Raw genomic sequence first — 18,809 nt, 5'->3', positions numbered from 1 at the left:
TCTAGGTTACCCGAAACTGATAGAAAATGAACATACTCGTTCGAGAGCAGCTCAGATGTGCAGGACTCCCTCCCCTCGTCTGCTCCGGGGTTTCTCCAGCTTGGCCCTTCTTCACCGTGTGGCCTGCCCTGCGTGTTGTAGGACTTTGAGTAGCACCCTTGACTTGTCCCCACTAGCGGTCAGTAGCACTTGCCCAGTCCTGACAATCAAAAATGTCCTCAGACTTTGCCAAATGTCCCCAGCAGGAGGTGGGGGCACAGTCGCCACCCCCTTCCCCAAACTGGAACCACTGCTCAACTCAATCCTAATTCACCTATCGTCCCCTTACTTTTGGAAGGGCTGCCACCCTCCACACAAGGCTCCCTGGGGTCCAGACTCAGTCCTGTAGTTAGAAATGCCAGGCCTGGCCGCTGCGGTCTTCAAGGAAGTGCATGGATCTTCCTACCTTGTGTCTGGTAATGAAATTTATTGATCAGGGAGGGCCAGTGGCAGTTTATAAACAGCTGACAGGAGTGCAGTGCGGGTGGAGGAAAGGCAGGGAGCGGGGAGGGGCGGTGACCCCCACCCCCCACAGGACTTGAGGGGGAGCCGGACTCAGAGCCCGGGTGAGCAGTGGTGACCACCCCCAGGGGCCGCCGAGCTTGGCCGTTGGTGCTCTCTGAAGCCCTCCAGGGTTCTTCCAAGAACAGTGTCTTCTGAGTCTTTCCCTCCCTAGACTCCTAGGAGCAGAGATAATCTCAAATAGCCCAGGAGGAACTTGTCCCTGACTTTCCCCTCCCACCACCCCTGGGGACCCAGAGGCTCTTTGGAGCCAGCAGGATTAGAAGGGAACTGTCACTTCATTTTTCTTTCTGTTCTCAGCAACACCAGCAGCTTGAAATCAGTGACACCAAAAACAAGCCATCAGTTTGAACAGGAGTTTGAGGCTGGCTGTCTGGGGCCGTGACCCTGAGGTCATAGGGCCCAGATGCTTTTTTAAAGCACTTTTACACCTGGCCCTTAGACCCAGAATCACGTGTGGAATTTAACCCGGGCTGAATTCTTCTCACTGGACAGGATTAGAGGCGCTCAGGGACTTGCCAGGGTCGGGAAATGAGGCTGCAAGATCATGACCAGAGCCAAGCTCCCGGGTCCTAGTCCAGGCCCCTCCCTGGGGGAGAGAGCCAAGGTTGGCCTCTGCAGAGGGACCCTCCTCGTCAGCATGCTTCCCGCAGGTGATTCTAGTAAGAAGGAAAGTGAGCCGCTCCCTGCCCCGAGCATACCAGGCCAGCCTCGCCCATGGGTGCTTGGTGATGGGCCACATTCAGGAGGAAGCACTCAGTGTTTGGGAATCCAGGGCTTTTTACTCTCTTGTTTTTAGCTTCCAGGCTTCCCTGGTGGCTCAGCTGGTAAAGAATCCGCCTGCAATGCGGGAGACCTGGGTTCGATCCCTGGGTTGGGAAGATCCCCTGGAGAAGGGAATGGCTACCCACTCCAGTATTCCAGCCTGGAGAATCCCATGGACTGTATAGTCCACAGGGTCACAAAGAGTCAGACACGACTGAGTGACTTTCAGCTTCTGGGGCTGGGCCGCTCCCTGTTATCTTTTTGCTTTCCAGTCCCTCAGTCTTCTCTCTTGGAGCCCTGCATGTGGCTGCAAAGGAGCCCTGGCCTAGGCCTGCCCTGGGGTTCAGGCCCCTGCCTCGGGCCATGCCCCCTCCTCCCCGCCCGCCCTCACTGGGCAGCCTGTCCCGAGCGCAGACGCCTCCAGGTCCTCCGCGGCCGGTGTGTGCCCCACGCTCGCTCTACAGCCGGTCTGGGTTCAGAACCTCTGATCCAGCCTGGCCCCCCCAACCCTCAGGTGACAGTCACGAGCAGACGCGTCCCCTGCCAGCATCACAGTGTAGGCAGCCAGAATGAGAGGCAGGGCTTGGGGGAGGCCTTCCCCACGCCGCTCGGAGAGCGAGCCGCCATCGTGAGAAAAGCAGGCAGGCGGCTGGCTCCCTGACCGACGGCTCTGTTGCTTCCAGTGGGGGTCAATCTGTTCTACTTCTGCATCATCATCTACCTGTACGGGGACCTGGCTATCTACGCCGCAGCCGTGCCCTTCTCCCTCATGCAGGTGACCTGGTGAGTGTTCCCTCCCCGCCAGCTGCAGCCAGGCGGGCTCCCTCGGGCAGTCAGGATGGTGTTTTCTCAGGGCGGAAGCCCAGCACTGAGCTACTCCATCAGCGTCCCCAGCAGGTCGGTGTCCAAGGCCCTTCTCTGCACGTGCCCCGGCCAGCCGTGCGTCCTGGCCTGCGGAGACACTGTCCCTCCCCAGCCCCGTTGGGAAGGGGACCGGGCTTCCCACCGGGGACTCCCGAGTGGCCGAGAAACGGTGCAGCGGAATTAGGGGACGGTGCCTGCCCCCAGAAACGGGAAAGCCTGCAGGGTCAGATCGTGGGACCCAAAGCTGCAGTGCGGGGCAGGACCTGGGGGTCAGCGAGTGCCCGCAATTGACAAAGGCGGGTTCTGTCGGCTTCCGGCCAAGCAGGGAGGCCCACACAGAGCCACCATTCTCTTCATCAGCAGCGCCCTGGGCAACGACTCGTGCGGCGTGGAGTCCGACAGCAAGTACAACGACACGGACCCGTGCTGGGGGCCTCTGCGCCGCGTGGACGCCTACCGCATCTACCTGGTGAGTGGCCGGCCGGGGGGGACCCGGGCCTGTGAGTCGCCTTCACTCTCGGCTGGAGCTCTCCCCAGAGAGGAGCGTCGACACAGCTCCACACCCCGGCTGGTTCCCGGCTCTTGGTCCTGGTCGGAAGGTGGATCGTGTCACTACAGCGCCAGCCTCAGAGTGTCCAGGCCACCAGGCCTCTGTCGTATGTGGTCTGGAGTTGGCATTCAGGTCGGTGCCAGCTCCAGGGTGACGAACGCTCATAAACTTAGCTCAGGGTTTCAGGGCACTCTCAGCAAAGCCCGTTAAGAGGCCCCGGGCTGGTTTTCTGGAAGCTTTTCCTGTTTTGACCTTCCACCCTCCCAACCCACGAGCATGTGAGTGGATCCCAGGATTCCTGGCTGGGCAGGTGGGACTGAGCTGTCTTATGGAGACCCTGATTACGGGCAGCTTCGCACACGAGGAGGGATCAGCCCCGCTTGCTCTCTGTCTCCCCTGCTCCCTGTACACAAGGGAAGATGAATCTCCAGGCTCCGTCAGTCTTGATTGCTTTGTGCCATTGCGGAGAGGTTGGGGGTTGGAGAGAGGTGGAGCTGAGTGACACGCCCCATGAGTCTCGGGTAATAAACCAGAGGTGGGTATCTGTCTCTGCCTGGTTTGCAGGCGGGACTCAGAACTGGTTCCCTCTTGCGTGTGCAGCGTCTGTTAAGACTCTCCAATTCCTCTTGGTGCTCCTCAGCCCTGACACAGATTTAGGGGCGTTAGGTGACACACAGCTTGACACGTGGCCGCCTGGCTGAGGGGGAGCGTGAGGCAGGGGGCCGGCCCCTTAATTGTCTGCATCCTGCCAGCTGTTCCACAGCTCTGCCGAGGCTGTGCTGTTCAGCTCTGAATTCGGCTAACCCCCAGGACTGGTTCCACCTTCCTAGCCCCACCCTCTAGACCTGCCCCCAGGGTAGTCCTGTGGTCCGGGAGACACTCATTTTCCTCTGTTTCTGGAACAGTCTGACTGACTGCTTCAGCCAGGAGTCTGTCTTCTCGGAGAACTATATCTCACCCGAGGTCCAGTGGGACCTGGGTGGCAGGTTTTCCCAGCCGCACCCCCCCTCCATTCCCCAGCCTTGGGGGCAGGCAGAGGACTCCGCAGGGCCCCCAGAAGACTGGAGGCCTGTTAGCCTCTTAGCATCTCAACAAACCATGATTGATAGAATAAGCAAAAGCGTCGGTGAGTGTGAGGACCCATCTGGATCTCTGACCGACGTTGCAGAAAGAGGAGGTTGAGGAAAGGGTCCGAGAGGCTCAGCACAGACCTGGGGGCAGGTCCAAGACTGAGGGTCAGCGGGGGAGCCCCTCAGGTGGGTCCTTCTCTGGTGGGGCTGTTGGAGGCTGTGCAGGGTCTATCCAGCACGTCCCCCCGCCCATCCGCAAAACAGACGTGGAGCATGGGGAGTGCCGGCTGCTGCCACGGGCCCGGTGAATTATTTAGCACCATTATTATTGCCTTATTAAATCGTTCTTTCTCTTAGTCCTGTAAACCTTCCACATGATGGAAGCCTCCCTTCCTGAATCTCAATAACTCTCTGGGCAAACAGAAGGAACCCTTCAGGGAAGCAGACAGGCATTAATTACAGCCTTCATCTCCCAGATATTACACTTATAACTCATGACGCTAATTGCCACCAGGCCCCCACAATCCACACAACACAGGCTGGGACGGCGGGGGGGCGAGGCCGAGCAGAACCAGAGCCCTTCCCCTGCGGGGTGTTGACACCCTCCCATCTCCCCCAGCCACTGCCGCTGGGGGCTTCTGTTCACTCAGGTTTTCAGTTCAGACTCGCTCTTCTGCCTGGTTTGGAGAAACTCCAAGCAGGCGGACTTCGGCGCCGTCTCAGAAGTTATTTCACAACTTCGCGTCTGGCTCCCGGGGTCCACAGCCTCCGCAGCACTGAGCCTTCTGACCCTAAACACTGGGGGCTCCGTCCCCGTGCCGGCCGCCCCCTGTTAGTGTGTCGGAAGCGGCCCAGTGACTGGAGGACGGGGTCAGCCGACCTGGGCTTCCTTCCTCGGTCCTGGGCGCTCTGTGCTAACGGCGCCTTCCCTCCCAAGTCTGGCCTGAAGGGCTCACCCCTGTGTCCTTGCTCCATCAGGTGGGCCCTTAGGTCGTGGGAGACGAGGGGCATCCTTTTCCCTCGCCTTCCCGCCCCCCACCCACCGCCGCAGTCATTCATGTTTGGAAGATTGTCCCTCCAGGCTAGAGATTCCCGCCACAGCTCGCTCTTTCTTTCCTTTCTTAAATATTTATTTGGCTACAGTGGGTCCCAGTTGGAGCATGCGGGTTCCTTTTAGTAACAGCATGTGTACTCTCAGATGCGGCAGGTGGGATCTAGTCCCCTGACCAGGTATGGAACCCAGGCCGCCTGCATTGGAAGTGCGGAGTCTTGGTCACTGAACCACCAGGGAAGCCCCACCCCTGCCCCTGTGGTGGTTCTCTCTGCCGGCTGTTCTGCTGCCACGTTGAGCAAGACAGCAGGTGGGTTTAAGGTCCCTTTCCCACTCCAGACACAGTCACTTCTTTGTCTCAGGGAAACCGTGCGTCTGCCCGGCCTGCCGGTTTCAAAGGATCTCTGGTAGCCACTTTTTGTCTTTTCCAGGCCAGTATAGTCTGGCTTCTACTTTATGATTTAGCTTTTAGAAAGTCCTTGGAAATCATCTCTTCTGTGCCTCCCTGGGAATGCTGCTGAGATGCACACACAGGACGAGAACACTTAGGATATTAACTGCCTTCGGAGGCCAGCCCGTGTGTGCATCGTGAGTGCTTGTGAGAAGGGAGCTTCCTCTGCCCGCAGCCACCAGTGGCCTCCCCGAAGCCCTTGACCTTAACGAACGGAAAATTCCTCCTCCCCTCCCTTGGCCCGCGAGCTCCATCCACGTCCTGTGATTCCAGTGCAGCTGATCTGAGTCAGTTTCTCCGTCTCCTCCCTCCTTGGAGTAGCCACAGGGTGCTGTAAAGTCGGGGGTGGTCCCGCAAGTCACTTGTGCCCCCCAGGCATCCCAGCAAGATGCCACAGCTGGGGCCAGAGGTGACCTGGGCCCCGTCTGGAGGGCCCACTCAAGTTAACATCTGGATCTGATCCTCAGATCCCCGCCTCATCCCCAGTCCCACCACCCCACCCCACCCCACTCCTCTGAAGGATCAAATGGGAAAGTGTTGATGCCCCAGCGCTTTCAAACCCGAAACCTTGCCTGCAGGCTGGGGAGCATCCTGGGATTCTTTCTGCTCAGTGTCTCCGACTTGGGTAGGAAACAAAGTCAGTATTTAGCATTTCATTCTCCTGCACGGTGAGGGGGAGTCAGGGGCCACTGTTGAATGACAGGGTCGTATGGAAACGAGTCCCGTTCAGGAATCAGACTGTCCCGAGTGTCTTGGAAGCAGGACGGACGTGTGTTGCTTGTCCCCTCGAGTCAAGGGCACTGCCTGGCTGTCTTGTCCTTGTTCCTACGGTCCTGTCCAGCCTCACTTGCACCCCACGCCCTGGGCCCCATCGGCGTCAGCTCCTCGAGAGTGTCAGAGGGCAGTCCTGGGCGGGCAGTGGGACTCCCCAAGCGCTGAGGGCTCCTAGCCAGCTGTAGGAGCGACCTCCACTGCTCACAAGTGGATCAATGCTGCTGGGGTACCGGCCGCCCAGCAGGCCAGGTCGGGCGGAACCGGGCACGCAGATGGCAGAGCGGAGCTCATCCTGGCTGGAGACCCGGCCACAAACTGGTAGCATCAGGCGGGGGGCCCCTTGCGGGCCGCTTTGGACCAGGACAAGGTCACCCTGGCTTGCCTTGAATGCAGGAGCTGGGAGATCCACCTTGAGGGTCCGGGTGACCCGGGAGGGTAGTGCAGCCACCCTCTGCCAGACAGAGGGGCCTCTCCCGCCAGACACCCCTTGAAGAAGCAGGGTGTGTGTTGGGGTCTGCAGGGGGATGGGGGGTTCTGCCTGCTGGACTCTTCTTCCTAAAGGAGCTGCTGCTGCTGCTAAGTCGCTTCAGTCGTATCCGACTCTGTGACCCCATAGACGGCAGCCCACCAGGCTCCCCCGTCCCCAGGATTCTCCAGGCAAGAACACTGGAGTGGGTTGCCATTTCCTTCTCCAGTGCATGGAAGTGAAAAGTGAAAGTGAAGTCGCTCAGTCGTGCCCGACTCTTAGTGACCCCATGGACTGCAGCCCACCAGGCTCCTCCGCCCATGGGATTCTCCAGGCAAGAGTACTGGAGTGGGGTGCCATTGCACCCCATCTCCTCCTGAAGGAGCAGGTCAGTCTGATTCGGACTCAGATTAGCGCTGAAGGTCCTTCTGGGCCTGAGCTCAGGCAGAGATGAGGGCGCAGATACGAAGGGACCCGCTGACCAGTCCTGGAGCCTAATGGTTGCAGAGGTCAGGGCGGGGCTGCCCAGGATGGGGCCTGCTTGGTGATCCGTGTTGGCACGTCCCGCCGTCCGCCTGACGGACCCACCGTCTTCCTGCTGCCCCTCAGTCCTTGGTGGCCAAGAGAGCTTCTCCCATTCGCTTGAATAGCTGGAGCTCCGCACATCTGCCCAAGGACGTCTCCCCTCCCTGCCACAGCTTCTCGCTCTGTTATTTCAGCAGCGGCCCCGGTGCCCTGGGGCTGTGGCATCTGCTAATAAATGGGTCACTGCTGTCAACCCTTGCACGTTTATTCTCACTGGTTCTGGGGCAGGAGGTGGCCCAGAGGCTCTGGGACCAGCAAGGAGGGAAAGTCAGGGTGAGACAACAAGTTTCAGCGGCAGCGGTGACTTCATGGGACCTGGGGATTGTCGGGAACCATCCCAGGAAACCAGCCTGCACCCCCAGAGCACAACTCCAACGGAGATAGCGTGAGCACTGTGCCCAGATTTGCACAGGGTGGGGGACCCAGAAGGAAGCAGGGGCCATCGAGACCGGAGGCGTGGCCCCGGAGGGCGAGCACCATGCTGGCAGGATGAGCCGTCTCCACGGAGGAGTCAGGGGTTGGCTCCATCCACAAATCCAGAGCTGAGCCCTCAGCATAGTAAACAGCCCGGTAGTCCCTTGTTTGGGGACATCACCCTGTCTGAGTCCCAAGGGTCGGGACTCAGTCCAGCACCAAACCAGAACAAGCTGGGCGAGGTTCCTGGCCACCTGGGGCAAGGAGGGTGTTGCCAACGGGGCCTCACAGGGTCTGGGACATCCAGACGCCTCCCTTGTAGGAGGGGGACTGTTTGGGGACCTGCCTAGGCTACCAGGGACGCTGTCTTCTTTCTCTTCCTTTTCCTCTCCCAGTGTCTGCGCCTCATCCCGTTCTGGAGGCTCTAGGAAGGTCGGTTTGTTTCGTTCTAATTTTTGTGGCTGCATCTGGTCCTTTGCCTCCTGCAGTGCGTGGACTCTCTAGTTGTGGCGTGCGGGCTTAGTCACCCCGAGGCACCTGGGGCCTTAGTTCCCCGACCAGGGGTCACTCCTGTGTCCCCCGCGTTGCAGGGTGGTTTCTTAATCATCGGACCACCAGGGACGTCCTGGAAGTCTGGTTTTGTTGCACCTCACCCGTCCCTCCCCTTTCGCCAGTCATGCTGGGCAACCCCCTGAAGGTGTGGCCCGCGGAGTAGCTCCCCCAACCCCAGGCTGGGCCCACCCTGAGTTGGTGGGGGTCTGTGGTCGTCCGCCAACTCCTCTGGGCCCCCGGGAACACTTGTGCCCCAGGGTGTGGACCCCCCACAAGTGCCCAATCTCTGCTTCCAGCCTGCAATCCTGGGTCTCTAGGAAGAAAACATTTATGCCTCACACCCCAAGACCACGTGTACGCACTCCCCAGACAGACGCTGATGTTGAGCAAATTCTAACTTCAAACAGTGGCCAGCGCTCAGGTTGAAATGACTGACTTTAAAGGATTAGCTTGTCTCTTCTTTTTCAGGGAAATCGATAACACAGGGGCGGGCCTGCATTTTTCTCCCTTCCTTTTCCTGGGGAGCTGCCACTCCGGCTCATCCGGGAGCGGCCGCTGGTGTTTTGCTATGCTTTCCTCCACCACGCCAGCCCCCGCCCTTTCTAAATGAAATTCAGATTACACTGTCACTCACTCCAGCACTATGGCTTGTCTCTGGAGCTCCTGTCAGGGCACCCCCAGGGCCCGCAGCCGTCACCCCCCATTGGTGCCTGTGCCCAGTGCCAGCCCAGCGCTGCCCAGCGTTGCTCCAGACCAGCCCTCACCTTTCCGAGGAGACCTGGGTAGCGCCCCTCACTAGACCACAGCGACCGCCCCCCGCCCCCGCCCCCTCGCTGGATCACAGTGATCCCCCACCCGCCCCCTCCCCAGCCCTAACCTGGTGCCCTGCGTTGTTTGGCCCCAGCTTCCTCCAGCGCAGTGAGAAGCTGCTTGTTTTTGTTCTTAATGCGGTTCTCGGGGACATGGGTTCTGTCCGCCAGCGTTAAGCTCGCCATCCATCACGCCCCACGTCCTGCCTCTGTGATGGCTGATGCCTGACCCGCCAGCTTAGAGGACGGAGCTGACTCCCCTGTGCCGCCCTCTCCCAGCTCCCAGTAAAAACACCAAGTGGCGGGAGTCGGGATCACAGACAGTCCCCACCGCCCCCTCCCCCAGCCTCAGAAGCTGCTCCCCGGGTGAGCTGGGACCCTCTGCCTTCCTTCCATCCTGCTGGGCTAAGGGAGCTCAGTTCCAGCTCCCGAGACCCCCTTCTGACGACCGCTTCAGTGTCTCCCTGACCCTGTTGGAACGTCCCCCGCTCTGTCGCCTGGAAAGTAACCAGTGCGTCCTTACAAACAGGACTCGCCCTGGGCGCCGGCCGCTTATACCCCGGGCCTGTGGGGAGCTGTCGGTTTGGCTTGTCTGGTGTCTCGTCCTTTCTCCCTGCCCCCGGTTCCCCAGGCCCAGAGACGGGCACTGACAGGAAAGTCATCTGTGAGCCGCAGCCGGTCGCGGGCGCTGCTGGCAGACTCGGCTTCTAAGCAGGACCGTCGTATGAAAACCCCAACGTAAAAGACAAACTCCGAGGGGTAATTACTTGTTACAGAACAGTTTGTTATTTTACAGAAGGACTCACAGCAGGTTTCTCTTGAGTTCTTGGTTTCCCTAGTGTGTGTAAAACACTGTTCTGTGAAAATTAAGTATTTATAAATAGAACGTTTAGAAGCCCATCTCTTGGGTAAATTCTAGTATCCGCGTGTTCGTGTGTAAGTGGGAATCCAGAGCCGGGCTTGTATAGAAACAGGCCAATGTGGATTTGGCGTGGGCATCAGAGACACACACACACACACACACACAGCCCCAAGCCAGGAAAGCTTCATGGAGCATATTAAGAATATATCCACGGCCCACGCTCATGCACAGGCCAATTTGGTTGGGAAACTTCCAAATAGGTCTCTGTGGGGAGTGTTCATCCCCGCTGGGGACCTTCTGCACTGTCCTCTTCCTGGACCATTTTTATCCACGCTTCACACTGATCTCAGGCACACCCTGAGTGCCAGGCTTCTCTATTTGTGCTCAGCGAGATCAGAGGGTAAGAAAGCTGGTTCTCCTTGCTTCACGAGCACCTCGGGTGGTTCCTGGCCACTGACCCGTGTGTGTGTGTGTGGTGTGTTTTCAGGCAGTCGTCTCAAGAAGCTGCTCCAGGGGCTTCCCTGGTGGTCCAGTGGTTAAGACTCCAAGCTCCCGATGCAGGGGGCCAGGCTTCAGTCCCTGGTCAGGGAACTGGATCCTACGTGCATGCTGCACCTAAGAGTTCACATGTCACATTAGGGGCCAGCACAACCGAATTAATTCATTTTGAAAAAAAGAAGACGCCTCTCCGGGAAAGCTCCCAAAATCCTCCAGCTCTGGTCATCTCTGTATCCCCTCTGCTCCAAAACCTCCCATTTCTGGGCAAACAGCTTAAAAAAAAAAAAAAAAAGACTCTGTATTCTTTAAGGAAATGCCCCAGCTGTCAATTTCAGGTCTCTACTCTCCCTTGCTCTTTTTTTTTTTTTGGCTTCATTTCCCAAAAAGTCTGGGAATGAACTGTGGTCAAGGAAGCATCGCAGCCTCTCAGGAGTTCTAAGGATAATATGAGTTGTTCTTAAATACTCTGTGCTAACTAGGATCAGAGCTGTATATGCCGAACCGTGTTCCTTCTGCTCTGGTCTCTCCGCTGCTCCGGGGCACAGATGAGTCCATAGTCCTTGCAACAGCCCTGCTGACTTGGGAGGCCGTGCCCCTCCCTGAGCAATGTTTTCTCTGTTACAGGGTGTCTATTCTAAGCAGAATCTGCTGTCTTTCTAAACAGTGCCCCAGGGCCCTGGCAGTAATGGTTTAATTAAATAAAGCACTCCTTCTAAAGTAATAACTGCGCTCCTCCGTGTGGCTGGTGTCCCAGCCAGTGGTGCTGGCCCTGCAAACCGGGCAGGGGCTGAAGGTACCTGAGGGCGCGTCCCCCAGCCTGCAGGCCGGCCCCTAGGAGAACGCAGGAGCCAGAGAACCCCAGAGGAAGTGCAGGCAGCAGAGAGGTGCCTGGGACTCGGGCGCGATGAGACGGGGCTGAGCAGTTAGGGTGCACATCAGTGATGACATTTGATTAATTAGCACGTGGGCGGGCTCTCTCATGGGTTAGAGTAGACCAAGGCACGTTTTAATCAGGCTCGCAGTGCCGAGAGGGGTGCTGCAGAGGGCGTCGCCGAGCAGATGCTGCATGAAGGCGGAAGGACAGGTCACAGGGCACTGCAGGGCCTCTGAGTTGAGCTCCGGGAAGAACTTGCGGATTGAGATGTTCTCTGGAAACCTTGACAGGAGGAGGGACGTGATCGGTGGGCCAGGTTGGGTGCTGATCATGGCTGGAAGCCTCACCGACTGCCCCCTCCCCGACCAAGTTGTGACATCCACTGCCCTTCAGGAGGCTGCCCTCCACCCCAGGGACAGGTCACCGGCCTCCAGGAACGCTGCTCAGCCCTCCCTCTCCCCGGGTCAGGACACAGGTCTCACTCCACTGGGTCTCAGAGCTTGGTTCCAGGATCACTGGCACGTATGAAAAATATAGATTCCTAGACTTCCCTGATGGTACAGTGGGTCAGAGTCCGCCTGCCAACGCAGGGGACATGGGTTCGATCCCTGGTCCGGGAAGAGTCCTCATGCCATGGAGTGGCTAAGCCCACGCGCCACAATTACTGAGGCCGGGAGTGGCAACTGCTGAGGTTGGTGCACCTGGAGCCCACGCTTTGAAGAGAAGAGTAGCCCCACTCACCGCAGCTAGAGAAAGCCTGCAACGAAGGCCCCGTGCAACCAAAAATAAATTTAAATTATTAAAAAAAAAAACATTGCTAGGTGACACCCCAGACCTACTGTAGCAGCATCTCAGACTGCAAGGCCCAGGAATCGGCACTTCCGGTTCCAAGGGTGACTCTGGGTCCTCTCCCCCTTGAGAAAGTCGGCTGGCTGAGGCCCTCTCGCAGCGGTACGTGGTCTTGCCGACACCCAGCCTCCCTGGGAGAGGCCTGCCCTGGTCTCCCATGGATCTGCTTCCCGAGGTTCGGCCAGGGAGGTGGGGGTCAGGGCCCTCCCGAACCGAGCCTCCCCCAGGAACGAACGGACAGGCGTCACAGGCCTCCGGGCTGGCGTCACGAGTCACAGACTGAAGGTGACGCCTCCTCCGTGCTCGGGCGTCAGTAGTGGCAGCACACAGGCTCAGTGGTGGTGGGGCGTGGGCTTAGCTGCTCCATGGCATCTGGACTCTTCCCCGACAGGGACGCAGCCGCTCTGCTGCCCTCATCAGGCCGCTTTCAGACTCTCAGCATCCCCAAGACAGGGGGCCCTCCGGCGGTATCCCTCTGCCGCCTTGGCCATCAGGCCCCTGCGGGTGGTGCTTCCTCCCGGAGCCACAGCGTGCCAGCCCCATGGAGAGGCCTCTGGGCTCTGACCATCCACCAGGGAGGAAGCCAGGGGTCTTCAGCCAGATTTCTCATACCCAACTCGACAGAGCTCCTTGATCAGCCAGCTCCCCTCCCCACGTCCAAGGTTACTGGGCACCCAGCAAAGAGTCCTGCCCTTTCCTGACTGTTTGGAGGTCAGTGATCTGCAGGGCAGGGGTGGAGCCAGCCGCCCGTGCTTGCTTGCTGCAGGGCTCCTGTGTCCAGGCACCCAACTTCCTCCATTCCAGCCCCCATGAAGAGCCCAGTTCCCAGCACCCGCTCTCCCTGTGCAGAGATTGGGGGAGGGGAGAGTTGCGTGGGGTGCCCACACATCCGGCCGAGGTGCCAGCAGCAATGGCTCTGCCACCTCCTGTCCCTGGGCGGGCGGGGGTTGAAGCAGAAGCAGTCAGATGCCAGCCGGTTCCTGGAGGCACCAACAGCCGTGCGGGTCCTGAGGTCCACGGGGCTCACTGCCCATCCAGCCCAGGGTTGCATGGCTGGGGATATGGGTGCTTTCTCCCAAGAGAGCCGAGTGGCAGGACTGACGGCCCAGAGGGTCCCCACCTTCCGTTAACACAGTCCACGATGCAGAGTGATACCCGCCCGCCTGTTCCCCTCAAGGCCTCCCGTTCTGAGGACCCGTAAGGCCCAGTGGATCCCAGCCTGGCCCCGACAACTGTTCCCCAGCTCCAGGATCACACGGCCAGTGCCTCCAGCTTCCTCGCGTCTGTGAGGCAGTGTGTAATAAGTTGGCCAGGCCCAGGGGTGGGAGGACTGCCAAGTGCCCCCTCCTCTCTTGTTCCTTGACATCTAGCAGAAATAGACCAGGACCCAGAGCTGTTTCCAGTTCTCCGCAGACAGATTTCAGTAGCTGAAGAGTGGGACGTGGTGAACCAGGCCCGCGGTGCCTGAGAAGTTCTCTCTGTGCCTCGGTTCGCTGAGCCTGGGGAGCGATGTTGCCATCCTTTCCTGCAGCTTTTCAAACCCTGCTGCCCGTTAGAAAAACCCTGCCTCCCTCTACGAGACCTGGCGGCATGTTCCCCGACCAGGGATCGGACCCCCAGTGGGAGTTTGGCGTCTTATCCACTGGACCCCCAGGGAAGTCCTGAGGCCTGTTTTCTTGCCTGGGAGCCTGCCCTGGGCTCACGTGCCTCCCTGGCTCCACGGGGCTCCCCGCCAGGGCCAGCTCAGCGTTTTCCCGCGGCTGTCACCGCGCCCAGCTGGACGGGGACATCCCCACCCTGCCCTCTCTTCTCCAGCTCCCAGGACTCCCAATTCTAGTGTTTCGAGTCCTTTTCGGATCTCATCCCATGAAAAAAGGGAGGGCTCCCACCGGGGGATTCGGTGGCTCACCTTGGAGCCCTGGGCGCCTGGACCACTTGTCCACGGAGAGGTGCCCCTCACCAGCCCCCTCCCCACCATCCAGCCCGGCCGCCTCCCAACATGAGGCTCGCCCCAAGGTCATGAGGCTTTTCTGTCTTTGACTCTTTCAGTCTGGTTTAAGGTTAACCTGACTGCCATTTCCCAGCTCAGGACCCTTTAGGAATGCCTCTCTCTGTGTGAGGCAGCTCTAAACTCCTCCACGAAATATGGTCTGCTCTAATCTCCCTTCTGGAACTTTCTCTGTCACCACTGCCTCACCCTCACTGGCCACTGACCCCCACAGACGCTGGGCACTTCTCACAGCTCTGCACCCCTCACGTGCCTTCCCCTTGCTGCAGAGTCTGACAGGCACTCACTTACTCCAGGCTGAATCAGGGGCTCCCCCCATGACACCCCGTGCCGTGGCGTTAATCAGACTCATCCGCATGCAGTTCCCTGGCTTCACTGGGAGCTCCTCAAGGCTCGGAGCTGAGCCTTGTCCACCTTTGGGTCCAGAGCCAGCGTGAGGCCGGCCACAAAGGGGGAGGGGGCGCTCTGTGAGCGTCCGAGTGGACGAGACCCCTCAGGTGGGCAGCCGCTGTTCCAGCCTCAAAACCTCTTCCAACCAGCCCTCCCCTTCCCAGAGACCTGGGCCGTCCTCCGCTCCTCACTGCCGGGACGGAAGCTGCCCCTCACTGAGGGCTTAGGGGCCCCCTGTCTTTGCGGGGGGCAGGCGCTGCAGATCACGGGGAGCAGTCAGAAGCCATCCAGTCTCCAGGAGGCGGGCTCACCACCCATGTCTGTCTCTGCCGCCCCTTGTCACCTGGAACGTGAGCAGTGGAGTGTTAACGTTAGGACGGGTGCCGGCTCCAAAGTCAGGTCTCTTCCCCCCACAGGGCCCCCAGCCTTCCACCTGTTTCACCCCACCTCCCTCGTCCTCCCACAGCCCCGACCCTCCGCAGCTCCTTGTCATCATGTTCTTAAAGCCCACCTCGTGCAAGGTCAGGCCCCTCAGTCTTTCACCTGGCATTGTGGGTGTGCACCACCGCCACCGCCCCATCTCTCTTTTCACACTTGTAAGGAGCCAAGCTGTCCTTTATAAACCCCGGGGCTTATCATCATTGAGTGAGTGACTGCGTGGGTTTTCCACAATATTTATCTCCCTCTCTAACACACACACCCAAACCACAAGGGTTGAGGCTCTGGCATCAAATCCTTGGAACCCTGCCCACCACCGGGTACCATCTGGTTTTTCATCTGAGAAAGAGACAACACAGGCGCGCAGGCTTGTCCTCCAATCAGAGGGCGAGGGAGGCGGCAGCCGTGCCAGGCTAATGCCACTGGGCCGGCCCAGCCCTCCTGCCCGCGGCCCTCCGGGAGCCAGCCTTGGAGCGGGTCCTGGAGAGACTCTTTCTCTGGGGCGTAATCAAGGCAGGGGGTCAAGTGCTGTGCAGAGAGAATGAGCCTTGGATACAGACAGCCTCTGGTCTCAGCTGTCTTGGTTGTTACGAGATCGTGGACAAGTTAATTAGTCCTCTTCAGCCTCAGTTGTTTTTTTTTTTGTTTTTTGTTTTCAAAATGAAGACAATAGCTAGTGTGTAGGGTATCAGGATTAAAAAGCAATCTTATATGGAAGATGTTGTCGTGTTTGGGCGCTCAGTAGGTGCCTGGTAATGTTGGTTCGGGCTTCTCTGGGGGCTCAGGGGTAAAGAACCCGCCTGCCAATACAAGAGACGCAGGTCCGATGGGAGCGCTGCCCCCAGGGGCCTGGACTGCCTGTGTCCCGCCCTCCCCTCTCGGATGGCACACGCGGTCCCAGGAGCCCTCATCTCGGGCAGTTGCCGCATCGGCTCCATCCAGGGCCTTTTGGGTGTTCTCTTCCAGGCCGCCCCCTCCCCACCCCAAACCAACGGAACTCACATCCTCTGGGCTTGGACAGGCAGAGTTGAATGCGCGTGCAGGGTTGGGAGCAGCCACCCCTTCCGTGGCTCCTCCCTGAAATCACTCTCCCAGGCTCCCCCGTCTCAGAGACAAATAGCGTTTTCACCCGTCTTCTGGCAGAGGTGTTTCAGGTCCCCCCTCCCTGGCCGGTCTGCATTGCTGCCCGGAAGCCACCCCTGGAGTTGCCTCCTCTTCAGAGTTAATCAGGCGTGAGGACAGGTCTTTTCTCCCCAATTCCCAGGTCTGATGGGCAGTCGAGGTCCCACCATGTGGGTTTGGTTTCTTGCCTCTGTTCTGTAGCCCAGTGGCTGTTGAAGAACTCCCTGGGGGACCTGTAACTTTTGGCTCCTTGTTGGCTCTGTGCCCTTCTCTCCTGGGCTCTGCCTCCTCAGCAAGCATGCACTCGCCTTTTGACGGGAGCCACAGGTGTTAACATGTCTCAGCTCTCGCTCAGTCCAAATGGGACTGAATTGTTTGACATGAGCCAACTTGGCTTTCTGCTGCAGATGTCGTGAGATGATAGCGGGTTTCTAGAGCTGACTTCTGTGCTCCAGAAGCCTTTTTAGAGTGTCTGGGCCTCAAGTCTCCACTCTTGTCTTCAGGCATCACCTGAATCTTTCATTCTATTCAGCAAGCATCTCCCAGGTACCTCCTGGGTGAGGTTTGAGGGGAATCCAGGGAGGGACCCAGGGACCCTAAGCCATGGCGACCTGCTCTAATCAGCTCATTCGGCGGCTGGAGAGGCATCTGGCCTCCGTCTGACTCCATCACCCCTTCTCCAGCAGCCGAACGTATTTGAAGGATCAGTGAGTAAGAGCTTGGCAGCACTCGCATCGTGGCCGGACTGGTCGTCTGAAGGCCGGCAGCCTCTCCTGGCAGGGGCCCTGTTGTTCCCACAGCAGGGCTCCTCATGCTGTCGGGATCAGCCGCCCCCGCCCATCCTCTGGGGGAGAGTGTCATTCTGAAACCTCAGCCTCCGTTTCCTGCGAGAGTGCTGTTCCGCTGCAGCGTCCCGGTGGCCTCCTCTCAGCGGTGCTGCCTCTCCTTGCAGGGTTTTGGCTGATGAGCTGTGCTCGGGCTCCACCGAGCGCCGTGCACGGGCCTCTGCTCTCCTTCCCACACGTTCATCCTTCGCTCGATGGGGATGAACGTGAACTTGCCCTGCAGAGCGCTCGGGCTGCAGGTCATGCAACAGGAAGAGTCCTGACCTAACGTTGTGTGGCAGGAGCTCCTCACTTGGCTTCAGTTGTATCGCATTCCCCGGTCCCAGCACATTGGGAGGACAGGTGGAATTCACACCACCCTCCCACGAGGGAGTGCTGCTCCTTGCTGGGGCGATGCGGCCAGGGCTGATGTTCACCGACTACCTTCTCTGCACACACGATGCGCTCTGGGACCTTCACGAGCACTCTGGGGTCTCGCCGTTAGCTGGGGCACCCTCAGGACACAGGGCCCCACCCTAAGCATGTGGCCCCAAAGCCTCTGGCCCCCACTCTGCCCCTCGCTGCCCCAGGGCACACCTCCTCCTCATTGCCGCGTCATCAGACGTTGTAATTCAAGTTGGGAAGATGTAAACTTCCAAACCAAAACGTTCACAGCCACTTGAGAAGTAAAAATAGACTCCTTGAGCATGTCTTCACTGCACTTCAAGGACACGTTGAAAGTTCAGTTCCCATTTAGGGATGGGTTCGTGCTGAGTTGCCATTAATCCCAATTAACTCTTAACCCCAACAAGGCCGGCCCTGTGATCGAGGCATCTGTGTCCTTTGTCACTTGAAATGACCTCCAGGATCAGTCCAGAGAGCTCAGCTGTGCCCTTGGTATGTGTGAACTGGCTCCCCAGGGCCCAGTGTCCTCCATAGCCCGCCCAAGGGTCTCTGTGTGTTTAGGTAGATCAGGCAGCATTCACCCTTCCAGAACTTGTTGCTCCATCACCCCTGCTGGATTAACAGAGAAGTCTGAGTGCCCCCTCCAGTCCTAGAGCATGGAGACGCCAAGTGGCTCTGCTGGCCTTTCATGTTGAAACTCCAGGGACTTCCCTGGTGGTCCAGCGGTTAAGAATCCGCCTTGCAATGCTGGGGACATGGATTCAATCCCTGGCCCGAGAGGATCCCACGTGCCCCAGAGCAACTAAACCCATGCCACAATTAAGATCTGAGGCAGCCGAATAAATATTTAAAAAAAAAAAACAGGGAACCTACAAGAATTTAAGTGGTGTGGTACCCAACGTGCGTTTGGTGATTCAGTCAGGAGCCCCCCCAGTGAAGATACAAATGCTTGGCAAATCGGGCGGGGGAGACTGGCACCTGAGTGGGGCTTGAGAGGTGACAGAGAGAAGGAAGGTGGAGGGGAAAGGGCAGTCACGAGGGGAGAGGCGTGAGGGTGAGAACCAGCTGGAAGTGGGGAGAGGAGGTGTCGTGGTGGGGAAGCAGCCTCACACAGCGGGGAGCGTGTGCATCACAGGGTCGGCGGGGTGGGGCAGGGCCGGAAGACACCCAGTCCCGTCCACTGCTTCCTGGGTCACCCGGCCTCTCCAGACCCCCTGCCCCTTCATCAGCAAAGGAGGCCCCGGCCCCTGCCTGGTGACCATTCTGCTGCTCGTCTAGGGTGTTCTCTCGCTGCCGCCTGTTGCAGGAGGTATAGCTGGTGTGGCGCTACAGATGGCCCTGAAACCGTGCGTGCGTGCGTGTCGAGCATGAGCAGGTGTGCTTGGGGCTGAGTGTGGGGAGGGGACATGGGTGCCAGCGAGCTCGGGCCCGGGAGGGATCACGACAGGGACACGGGGCTCCAGACGTCTCCCCAGTCCCAGCCGCCAGCCCTCTGCCCACCTGTGTCCTCTTACATTATGCATTGTTAACACTGTGACCCCCCCACCACACACACACACCTCTGACTCCTCCCAGGCTCCCTGTGTCCCTTCCAAGACTGTAAAAAAGCACACTCCTGTGGTTTTAA

The 18,809-nt window shown here is 59.0% G+C and overlaps 1 protein-coding gene across 1 annotated transcript in view; it reads left to right on the top strand.

Annotated features, from left to right (window-relative positions):
- The window catches only part of TMEM104 (transmembrane protein 104), a 71,592-nt gene that overhangs the window by 34,635 nt on the left and 18,148 nt on the right, over window positions 1–18,809 (top strand). The window contains exons 7-8 of the mRNA NM_001435039.1: window positions 2,010–2,109; window positions 2,551–2,659. Of these exons, the coding sequence (NP_001421968.1) occupies window positions 2,010–2,109; window positions 2,551–2,659 (209 nt within the window). The remainder of the gene's footprint in view (window positions 1–2,009; window positions 2,110–2,550; window positions 2,660–18,809) is intronic.

Source organism: Bos taurus, chromosome 19, assembly GCF_002263795.3.
Source record: "Bos taurus isolate L1 Dominette 01449 registration number 42190680 breed Hereford chromosome 19, ARS-UCD2.0, whole genome shotgun sequence".
Taxonomy (NCBI): Eukaryota; Metazoa; Chordata; class Mammalia; order Artiodactyla; family Bovidae; genus Bos; species Bos taurus.
The sequence above is the reverse complement of the archived record's forward strand: the minus strand, read 5'-3'. Positions and strand labels throughout refer to the sequence as shown.